Source organism: Raphanus sativus, chromosome 5 (genome assembly GCF_000801105.2).
Source record: "Raphanus sativus cultivar WK10039 chromosome 5, ASM80110v3, whole genome shotgun sequence".
NCBI lineage: Eukaryota > Viridiplantae > Streptophyta > Magnoliopsida > Brassicales > Brassicaceae > Raphanus > Raphanus sativus.
This window is the reverse complement of record NC_079515.1, coordinates 17,280,740-17,292,987: the sequence shown is the minus strand read 5'-3', so window position 1 is coordinate 17,292,987 and position 12,248 is coordinate 17,280,740. Positions and strand designations below refer to the sequence as shown.

The window sequence follows — 12,248 nt, the reverse complement described above, 5'->3', positions numbered from 1 at the left end:
ATTAATGTACATATATTAATAATTCTGGTACCAATCAAACATTCGTTTTGACTACCTAACAAATTAATATACAAAGGCTTTTCTATATTAAATTCACTGAAATTTATTTTCAAATGTTTATAACCTCTGAAATTTTAGAGTTTATTTTTATTTCCATCATTCAATGTGAGACTCAACCTTGAGGCATTTCTGAACCATGTCTAACACAAGAATATCCAGCAGCTATTTAGCACCACCATGTGGGCCTGTCTGACCGTTCCAAATATGAAGCTGCTAAATCTGAAACGGGGACATCCCCTTAATATTCCATTAACTCCACACTAGGCTATTCCGCACATACTTGCACAATTTAAACTAGTTCAAAAAATAATCTATCCCAACCAACATGTATGACAGTGCTTAAGATATCAAAAAACATAGAATACGAACATGTAACAATCTTGACTCATTTATCCAACTTTAAACTAGGCTATTCCGCACTTACTTGCACGATATGAGCTAATTCAGATATTCTAACCCAACAAAGGTACCCAACGACTTCTTCATGTCTCTCTGCTTATGCTGTCGGAAGCACATTGTCATCTTTAAATTTCCAAAGAAAATGCCGAGCTTAACGGTAAAATATCGATTGGAAAGGAATCAAAAACAGGTTGTGCCAAACAAACTCGGAGGAAGTAGTTCTAATTTTTTATTCGTTTTAGCTTTGTGAAATGCATGATCAGTTATGGATATAACCAAATGAAATATTGATGTAAGACATAGTTAAACAAAAAATTTCATTAGTATTTTTACAAAACTTTTTATAGCCTTTAGGTTTACACCCATAAAATGTTTTAATGGAATAAATTAAAAACGATATATAGTTGTTACTATCAGAGAGCTAACAGAAGTAATTAAATGAATTATGGTTCTGAAAATAACTGTAAAACGTAATTTACTAATTAATAAAAGTTTCACCAGCAGTAACATTCAAAATCAGTCGACTATATATACATACACACTTATAAATCTTGTGAATAAGACACAAAATCATTAAATAAGAAATTCAAAAGTAATAATTATATAGAATGGAGCTGAAGACAATTTTCATGGCATTTGTCATAATCACCACTTTGGTATCATTTTCATACCCAAGTTTTGGCCAAGAATATGTTGATGACGAACCATTGGTCAATCCCGGTCCTGAGATGGATGCAGTTAAAGCGATATCACCAGCTTCACAAGATTACAATCTTTACATGCTCGAGAACCTCACACCGAAAGTTACAACATTTCTAGAAAATTGCATGGATAAGATGGGACCTAGTTTTAAGAAATGTAATGAAGATGTTATTGAAGAGATTCTTACTAAGAAACCTATTTCTAGAGAGTGTTGTATGAAGGTAGTACAATCTGGAAAAGAATGCTACATGGAGACTAGAAAATTGATGTTTCGATTTTATCAACTCAAACGCTTTGCTTCTCAAGTTTCTTTTAGAACTAACGAGGTTTGGGATAGATGTTTTGCTGAAGTTGAAAGTCCATCTTCATCACAAGATGACAAGATTGTATTATCTTGATTAAACCTTGTTATAACATACTTGTTTATTATAAGATGTACTCTAAACTAATTGTTTGTTATTTTATTCAAACTATATAATATATAATTAAAAATACCAGCTCGTTCTCTTAACTCTAATGCAGTATTTTGGGTTATTTAGTTTTTGTTTCGCTTACATAATCTTGTCAAAAATTGTATATTTATTTTTTGTAACTCATATGATGTTTGGCTATTTAATAATTTTATAAGAAAAAGTAAAAAAATTAAGAAAAAACAATATAGTAAAAATCAATCAGTTACTCTCGTTTTTATGATCGTAGCTAGCTTATAATTTGTGAAATTAATTAGGTTAAGCTATTTACAATATTTCTACAAAAACATAGCTATATACTACATTCAGACAATATAGAGGTACCTCCAAAACTACATCTTTTAGACCAAAATCAAACTAAGTCACCTTTAAATGGATCCACCTCGACAATTAACCTGTGACATTTACTTTTTGACTGATATCGTGTTGATTTGGGTATGTAAATACTATTCGGCCTAATTTGCATATCAGACAAAATAATGAGTTCCGAAATGTATGAAAATATAATGAATTTCATGAACGAAAACAATATGTTTGCGGAAAAATGCATATACCATAATGAAGAGGATATTCCCAAAAGTCTAAAACATGTTCTTGGTGCGAGAAGGTGTTTACCGTAAAGATCAAGCTGTATCAGAACTTGGAATCTGTGGAGCTTATCACAAGTAAAGAGTCGAAGAAGAGTTTCTTATGCTTAAATTCAGACTCTACTTAATTTGATGTGACAAAATTTTTGAGCAATAATTGAAACATGTAGAAACAAGACGAGAGTTATAATAGACAAGTTTAGTGATTATGTAATGCCCACAAAGGTCTAGTCATCAGATGAAAATGGTGTTGCGGCTGGTTTTGCCATTCTGGACATCGTTTATTTGAATTAAGATTAAATCTACATTCACAGTCTTCCTTCTGATTCATGTTTCTGTTGATTTATTCCCTTCTCTTTTTTTTTTCTTTTTACTTGCTAAGGATCTGTGTTATTCTAAATCATAAATATCTATAATACATGACTAGAGAAAGCTCTTTACAATTATTTGCTGATAACATATATGCTTCTAAATCAGTAATTTTAGTTGGTCCATATTCTTGTTTCAAGTTAACATATAAAACTCAGTATGGGAAACAAATTCTTGAGAAAACCAAACGAGCGAACATGCTCCTTTCATCCTAAGTCACCGCAATAGTACCACCAAGACTGCCAACTTTAAGACAATACTACAACTTTCATGCAAGAATAAAAATTACGGCAGCATCAGACACAATACTCTAGATTAAAAATCTAAACAAAATTCCCAATAGCATCTCCAACGCTCATATGAGTATTTCAACTTTGATACTAAAATAATTATTTTTTTTTTAAATAAAACCACTATAACATGTGGCTATTTGGATTTCTACGTATAGATTATATGATGAGTTTTCATTTGTCTATCTCTTTTTTTTTCTTTATAAAAAACTCGAAATACTCTTTTCTCAAAATAAAAACACAAAGAGAATTCATTTGCAAGAGCTCGGTGCTCAGAGTCAAATGTTCTATACATTACATATAGACGCATAGTTTCCTGTTCGGTTTACAGAATTTTGATTGTCTGCTTATATTGATGACAAAAAGATTATGTGCTACTCACATTTATAGTAATACTAAAATTAAAAGATATGAAAAAAGTAAGAGATGATTTTTAAATGAGAAACCACAAAAAAACCAATAGAATGTTTTTTTTGGAAATATGAGTCATTCTATAAATAATTTACTTATTCATTTCATATTATTTTAAAATGTTACAACGTTTGAGCTATGACACGTTTCATCACCATAATAATTCTTAGATTTCATAGAAAAATAGATAGATTAAACTAAATAGATATTATAGTTTTTATTAAACAAACCATAACATTAATTATTAATGTTCATAGATTAATAATTCTTGTTCCAATGAAACATTCGTTTTGATTCCCTAAAAAATTAATATACAAAGATTTTTCTATATTAAATTTACTGAAATTTATTTTCAAATGTTTATGACCTCTGAAATTTAGAGGTTATTTTTATTTCCATCATTCAATGTGAGACTCAACCTTGAGGCATTCCTGAACCATGTCTAACACAAGAATATCCAGTAGCTATTTAGCACCACCATGTGGGCCTTTCTGACCATCCCAATATGAAGCTGCTAAATCTGAATTTGGGACATCCCCTTAATATTCCATTAACTCCATTCCGCACATACTTGCACCATTTGAACTAGTTCAAATAATATATCCCAACCAATATGTATGATAGTGCTTAAGATATCAAAAAACGTAGAATACGAACATGTAACAATCTTGACTCATTTATCCAACTTTAAACTAGGCTATTCCGCACTTACTTGCACGATATGAGCTAATTCAGATATTCTAACCCAACAAAGGTACCCAACGACTTCTTCATGTCTATCTGCTTGTGCTGTCGGAAGCACATGGTCATCTTTAAAATTCCAAAGAAAATGCCGAGCTTAACGGTATAATATCGATTGGAAAGGAATCAAAAACAGGTTGTGCCAAACAAACTCAGAGGAAGTAGTTCTAATTTTTTTTTTCATTTTAGCTTTGTGAAATGCATGATCAGTTATGGATATAACCAAATGAAATATTGATGTAAGACATAGTTAAACAAAAAATTTCATTAGTATTTTTACAAAACTTTTTATAGCCTTTAGGTTTACAACCATAAAATGTTTTGATGGAATAAATTAAAAACGATATATAGTTGTTACTATCAGAGAGCTAACAGAAGTAATTAAATGAATTATGGTTCTGAAAATAACTGTAAAACGTAATTTACTAATTAATAAAAGTTTCACCAGCAGTAACATTCAAAATTAGTCGACTATATATACATACACACTTATAAATCTTGTGAATAAGACACAAAATAATTAAATAAGAAATTCAAAAGTAATAATTATATAGAATGGAGCTGAAGACAATTTTCATGGCATTTGTCATAATCACCACTTTGGTATCATTTTCATACCCAAGTTTTGGCCAAGAATATGTTGATGAAGAACCATTGGTCAATCCCGGTCCTGAGATGGATGCAGTTAAATCGATATCACCGGCTTCACAAGATTACAATCTTTACATGCTCAAGAACCTCACACCAAAAGTTACAACATTTCTAGAAAATTGCATGGATAAGATGGGACCTAGTTTTAAGAAATGTAATGAAGATGTTATTGAAGAGATTCTTACGAAAAACCCTATTTCTAGAGAGTGTTGTATGAAGGTAGTACAATCTGGAAAAGAATGCTACATGGAGGTTATAAAATTGATGTTTCGATTTTATCAACTCAAACGCTTTGCTTCTCAAGTTTCTTTTAGAACTAACGAGGTTTGGGATAGATGTTCTGCTGAAGTCGAAAGTCCATCTTCATCACACTATGGCAAGATTGTATTATCTTGATTGAACCTTGTTATAACATACTTGTTTATTATAAGATGTACTCTAAACTAATTGTTTGTTATTCTATTCAAACTATATAATATAAAATTAAAAAAATACCAGGTCGTTCTCTTAACTCTAATGCGGTATTTTGGGTTATTTAGTTTTTGTTTCGCTTACATAATCTTGTAAAAAATTGTGTATTTTTTTTGTAACACATATTCTGTTTGGCTATTTTATAATTTTATAAGAAAACGTAAAAAATTAGGAAAAAACAATATAGGAAAAAATCAATAAGTTACTCTCGTTTTTATGATCGTAGCTAGCTTATAATTTGTGAAATTAAGTAGGTTAAGCTATTTACAATATTTCTATAAAACACATAGCTATATACTACATTCAGACAATATAGAGGTATCTCCAAAACTACATTTTTTAGACCAAAATCAAAGTAAGTCACCTTTAAATGGATCGACCTCGACAATTAACCTGTGACATTTACTTTTTGACTGATATCTAGTTGATTTGGGTATGTAAAAACTATTTGGCCTAATTTTCATATCAGACAATATAATGAGTTCCGAAATGTATGTATATATAATGAATTTCAAGAACGAAAACAATATGTTTGCGGAAAAATGCATATACCATAATGAAGAGGATATTCCCAAAAGTCTAAAACGTGTTCCTGGTGCGAGAAGGTGTTTTCCATATAGATCAAGATATATCAGAACTTGGAATCTATGGAGCTTATCACAAGTAAAGAGTCGAAGAAGAGTTTCTTATGCTTAAATTCAGACTCTACTTAATTTGTTGTGGCAAAATTTTTGAGCAAATATTGAAAAGTGTAGAAACAAGACGAGAGTTATAATAGACAAGTTTAGTGATTATGTAATGCCCACAAAGGTCTAGTCATCAGATGAAGTTGGTGTTGCGGCTGGTTTTTCCATTCTGGACATCGTTTATTTGAATTAATATTAAATCTACGTTCACAGTCTTCCTTCTGATTCATGTTTCTGTTGATCTATTCCCTTCTCTATTTTTTTTTCTTTTTACTTGCTAAGGATCTGTGTACTTCTAAATCATAAATATCTATAATACATGACTAGAGAAAGCTCTTTACAATTATTTGCTGATAACATATATGCTTCTAAATCAGTAATTTTAGTTGGTCCATATTCTTGTTTCAAGTTAACATATAAAAATCAGTATGGGAAACAAATTCTTGAGAAAACCAAACGAGCGAACATGCTCCTTTCATCCAAAGTCACCGCAATAGTACCACCAAGACTGCCAACTTTAAGACAATACTACAACTTTCATGCAAGAATAAAAATTACGGAAGCATCAGACACAACACTTTAGAGTAAAAATATAAACAAAATTCCCAATAGCACCTCCAATGCTCATATGAGTATTTCAACTTTGATACTAAAATAATTAAAATTTATTTTCTTTTAAAACTAAAACCACTATAACATGAGGCTATTTGGATTTCTACGTATAGATTATATGATGAGTTTTCATTTGTCTATCTCTTTTTTTTTCTTTATAAAAAACTCGAAATACTCTTTTTCAAAAGAAAAACTCAAAGAGAATTCATTTGCTAGAGCTCGGTGCTCAGAGTCAAACGTTCTATACTATTTATATAGACGCATAGTTTCCTGTTCGGTTTACAGAATTTTGATTGTCTGCTTATATTGATGACAAAAAGATTATGTGCTACTCACATTTATAGTAATACTAAAATTAAAAGATATGAAAAAAGTAATAGATGATTTTTAAATGAAAAACCATAAAAAAAAACCAATAGAACGTTTTTTGGAAATATGTGTCATTTTATAAATAATTTACTTATCCATTTCATATTATTTGAAAATATTACAACGTTTGAGCTATGACACGTTTCATCACCATAATAATTCTTAGATTTCATAGAGAAATAGATAGATTAAACTAAATATACGAATTTCATGAACGAAAAACAATTATCTTTGCAGAAAAATGCATATACCAGAATGAAGAGGATATTCCCAAAAGTCTAACACGTGTTCTTGGTGCGAGAAGGTGTTTACGATAAAGATCAACCTATATCAATCTATGGAGCTTATCACAAGTAAGGAATCGAAGAAGAGTTTTTTATGCTTAAATTCAGACTCTACTAAATTGTTATGACAAAATCTTTGAGCGGATATTGAAACGTGTAGAAACAAGAAGAGAGTTATAATAGACAAGCTTAGTGAGTATGTAATGCCCACAAAGGTCTCGTCATCAGATGAAGTTGGTGTTGCGGCTGGTTTTGCCATTCTGGACATGGTTTATTTGAACTGAGATTAGATCTATAGTCATTGTCTTCCTTCTGATTCATGTTTCTGTTGATTTCTTCCCTTCTCTATTTTTTTTCTTTTTACTTGCTAAGGATTTGTGTACTTCTAAATCATAAATATCTATAATACATGACTAGAGAAAGCTCTTTACAATTATATGCAGAGAACATATATTCTTCTAAATCCATAATTTTGGTCGGTCCATATTCTTGTTTCAAGTTAACATATAAAAATCAGTGTGGGAAACAAATTTTCGAGAAAACCAAACGAGCGAACATATTCCTTTCATCCAAAGTGACCGCAACAATACCACCAAAACTGTCAACTTTAAGCTTAAAATACTACACCTTACATGCAAGAATAAAAGTTACGGCAGCGTCAAACACAACAATGTATAGTAAGAATCTAAAAGAAATTTGTAAGAGCACCTCCAACGTTCACATGATTATTTCAACTTTGATACTAAAATAATTAAAATTTATTTTTCTTTTAGAAATAAAACCACTATAACATGAGACTATCGGATTTCTACGTACAGATTATATGGTGGGTTTTCATTTGTCTATCTCTCTTTTTTTTCTTTATAAAAAACTCTAAATACTCTTTTCTCAAAAAAAAAAAAACTCAAAGAGAACTCATTTGCTAGAGTTAAGTGCTTAGAGTCGAATGTTCAATACTATTCATATTAGGATAATACATGCGTCTTGCGTAGGATGAAGTTATTATTATCATTATGTTTTGGAGAATGAAACAATAGTTAGGTTTTATTTGGATATTAGTTAGTTTGGGGTTGTTATTTATCAGGTTTTGATATCCTATTGTTGATTTAGAATTCAAATTCATTCTTATTATTTTATTTTTATTTTGTCGTCGACTTTTACAAACTCATATAGACTCTGTAAACCATGTTGGTGGCTCGTCATCCATGTGCACAACAAAAGACGCTTGAGTTCTAGTCCCTCGTGCTAGTCCATCGGCCTTCTTGTTTTGTGTGCGTGGTACATAAATGATCTCTGAGCTGTGGAAGTTCTCCCGCAAGGTCTTGATATCTGCCAGATAACTATCGAAAGCAGGCCATTCTTCTGGTTCAGACACCATCTTTACCAATTGAGAACAGTCTGTTGCAAACGTGACCCTAAATTGATGCAAATTCCTCATGCACTCCATTGCCCAAATTAATGCTTCTATCTCAGAATGAAGAGGAGATAGAGAGGCCCGTACATTCCTTGCCCCCATTAATCCCGCAAAACCTTCTAGGGTGCTATACCACCCTTGACCAGAAAATACATCCTTGTCTTTCCAAGAGCCATCCGTGAAACACCAACGTCCTGGGATGATCGGTAAGCTCGGAATTGGTCGATCTATTACCTGTACGGATACCACCTGGGCGTCTTCCCAAATCTTTGCTTCAGTTACTGTGATTTTTAGTGTATCTCTAGGATCAATATCCAAATTGCTGAAAACCTTATTATTCCTTCATTTCCAAATGTACCATAAGATCCAAGCAAAGTGATGATCCTCCATTTTGGGAGAAACCCTCCAGAACAAATGATCCATATTCGTATAAAGAGACTCTGTCGGGAATATATGTGGGCTAGTTGGTATCTGAGATAAAGCCCACACTTGAAGGGCTGGAGGACACTCAAAAAACACGTGGTTTATTGATTCCTCTGAAGCTCCGCATCGATCACAACATATGTCTCCCGTAAGTCCCCGAGCATGTAAATTCTTCCTAACCGCTATACACCCTGATACCAGTTGCCATAGAAAATGTTTAAGCTTTGGTGGGCAGCGAATTTTCCAACAATGCGCCTTTAGAACATCTACCGTAGGTCCAAATGTTGACATAGGTTTTTCCTTGTCAGGATACACCCTTTCTAATTGGTACCCAGATTTAACTGAATACTTGCCATTTTGTGTAAAATGCCATCCATCTCTGTCCTCCCTCTGAACTTTACTAATTGGGATACTTTCTACGATTTGTACGTCTTGGGGATCCACAAGAGCCTTAATTGCCTGAGAATTCCATGTTTTCAAATCGGCATCAATAAGTTGATCAACCGTGAGATCAGGGTAACTAGTAGCATGTTTTTTGTTTGCTGGTCTCGGGCGAGTGGTTGGGAGCCAGGGATCATTCCACACAGAGATGGATGATCCTGTTCCCACCCGTTTAATTAGTCCTTTGCTAACCAGAGATCTAGCTGAAGAAATACTTCGCCATCCATAAGATGGAGAATAAGAGCGGATCGGGTCCAGGGGTGAGGCATTCCTGAAATACCGTCCTTTGAAAACTCGAGAAAACAAAGTGGTAGGTTTCTCGATCAGTCGCCATAATTGCTTGGCCAGCATAGCCGTGTTAAAATCTGATATTTCTTTAAAGCCCAGGCCGCCTTCTTCCTTAGTTAGGCATACTTTGTCCCATGATTTCCAGTGCATTCCTTTTGTGCTGCCTCCTGGGCTCCACCAAAATTGTGCTACCACACTCGTTAATTTCTTTGTGATTGCTTTTGGCAACCGATAGCAAGACATCACATGATTAGGCAGGGCAGTAGCCACCGATTTAATAATTACCTCCTTTCCTCCTTTCGTAAAAAACTTGAAAGTCCAACCATTAATCCTACTGTTTAAGCGATCTTGAAGAAACCCAAATATTTGAATTTTAGATCCTCCAAGATTTTCCGGCAATCCCAGATAAGATCCCATACCACCCACATTCTGAATATCCAAAATATTTCTCATTTCCTGTCTACAAGATTCCTCGATCTTATGGCCAAATTGAATAGATGATTTTTGAAAGTTAACGAGTTGACCAGACACTGCCTCATACTCCTTTAATATCTTGAGAATAGTTTGACATTCGTCCTTTTGTGCCTTGCAGAAAAAAGACTATCATCCGCAAATAGCAGATGAGAAATTGAGGGACACGCCCGAGCCACCTTCATCCCGGTAATTTGTTTATTCCGTTCTGCCTTCTTAATATTTGTAATTAAAGCCTCCGTGCACATGATGAATAAATATGGTGACAAAGGATCTCCTTGCCGTAAACCTCTCTGCGGAATTATTTGTCCACGTGGTTGACCATTTAATAAAACCCTATACTGCACCGAAGAAATGCACTCCATCAGTAATTTAACCCAATGAGGATCAAAGCCCATCCTGTGAAGGATAGCTTGAATAAAATCCCATTCTATCCGATCATATGCTTTACTCATGTCCGTTTTGATTGCCATATATTTCCCTTGACAAGATTTATTCGCTCTTAGCCCATGAAACATCTCTTGAGCAATCAGAATATTGTCCGATATCAATCTTCCTGCCACAAAGGCCGATTGAGTCTCTGAAATAAGTAGTGGAAGATAGATTTTTAGTCTCTGACATAAAACCTTTGAGATAATCTTATACCCAACATTACACAGACTGATTGGCCGTAATTCTGTCATCCTCGTAGGCCTATCCGTCTTTGGAATCATACAAATGTTTGTAATGTTTAACCTTTCGTCCATTGTCCCCGTGACTAGAAAATTATTTACCAGAGCTACCACATCATGTTTTATAATGTACCATGAATACTGGAAAAACAATGCCGTCATTCCATCGGGTCCAGGTGCTTTTTCTGGGTGCATCATAAATAAAGCCTGTCGCACTTCTTCTTCCGTTGCCAGTCTTAATAAACGTTGATTCATCTGTGGGGTAATACCCGGTCTTATATCTTCCAGGAAACTGTCAAAATCTGAGGGAGCCGTTGTACCAAATAACTCAGTGAAATAATCTACTGCCACCTTCTCAACACCATTATCCTCGGTAATCCAATTCCCATTATTATCATGGAGACCCACAATCCGATTGCGTGTTCTTCTTTGTTTCGTCAAGGCATGATAAAAATTCGTATTGAGATCCCCATAGACATGCCACATGTTCCGACTTTTCTGCTGCCAATATTCTTCCTCATCCTTATATGCCTCTTGTAATTTCCGTGATACCTCCATAATATCCTCTTGAGTCCTGGAATTATCCATCTGTACCTCCTCAAGAGCTTTTTGTAGTTCCTTAATTTTATCCTTACCAAATGGGGGATTATCCTTTCTCCATTTAGCAATCTCATGACGGCAGTTGCTAATTTTTGTTACAATATCAACATTTTCATTCTCCTGGTCATTCGACCAACCCATAGCAATCGAATCCATTAGTCCATCTTTTCCAATCCATCTCTTATCGAACCGGAATTGCCCTCGACTTTTAGGGATTTTATCCTCCATAACAGCCACTACTGGCCGGTGATCCGATCCTACCATACCTAAATATTCTGTGTAAGAACCTGAAAAAAGAGTGTGCCAATCTTCATTCGCTAATGCCCAATCTAGGCGACACCGAACCATGAAAGCCCCCTTCCCTTTCCCTCTCCGTCCTTGCCAGGAAAATTTATTCCCCCTTGCCGGAAATTCCAGTAAACCACTATTCCGGATCATATTGTTAAAAGATACAAAAGAATCCGGATGTCTCAACGCTCCCCCGTCCTTTTCGTGATTTCCCGTAATTTCATTAAAATCTCCTATCAGGAACCACGGTTCAGATCGTACTAGTCCGTATCTAGTTAATCGTTCCCAAACCTGCTCCCTTAATTTTTGGACCGGTTCCCCATATACAAAAATTAAGAAAACCTTTTTTCCAAGGGCCACAGCTTCTACATCAATCATTCTGTTATTAGAAAATAAGATCTTAACTTGAAACTCATTGTTATAGAAGAGGGCTAATCCACCACTCGTACCTATGGGGTCCACAGTCATAATGTTATCATAACCAAAATGTGATTGAAACCCCTGTACAAAATTGAAATCTTTCTTCGTCTCCGACAGAAAAAGAAAGTTT

General features: G+C 33.9%; 2 protein-coding genes across 2 annotated transcripts; both read left to right on the top strand.

The window, feature by feature from the left end:
* Positions 1-1,067: 1,067 nt before the first annotated feature.
* On the top strand, positions 1,068-1,559 carry LOC130494900 (protein DOWN-REGULATED IN DIF1 11-like). The gene has a single exon (XM_056985734.1). The coding sequence runs from the start codon at positions 1,068-1,070 to the stop codon at positions 1,557-1,559; it is 492 nt and encodes a 163-aa protein (XP_056841714.1).
* A 3,025-nt stretch (positions 1,560-4,584) lies between these two features.
* Positions 4,585-5,076, top strand: LOC130494899 (protein DOWN-REGULATED IN DIF1 11-like). Its single transcript, XM_056985733.1, has one exon. The coding sequence runs from the start codon at positions 4,585-4,587 to the stop codon at positions 5,074-5,076; it is 492 nt and encodes a 163-aa protein (XP_056841713.1).
* The last annotated feature ends 7,172 nt before the right edge of the window (positions 5,077-12,248 follow it).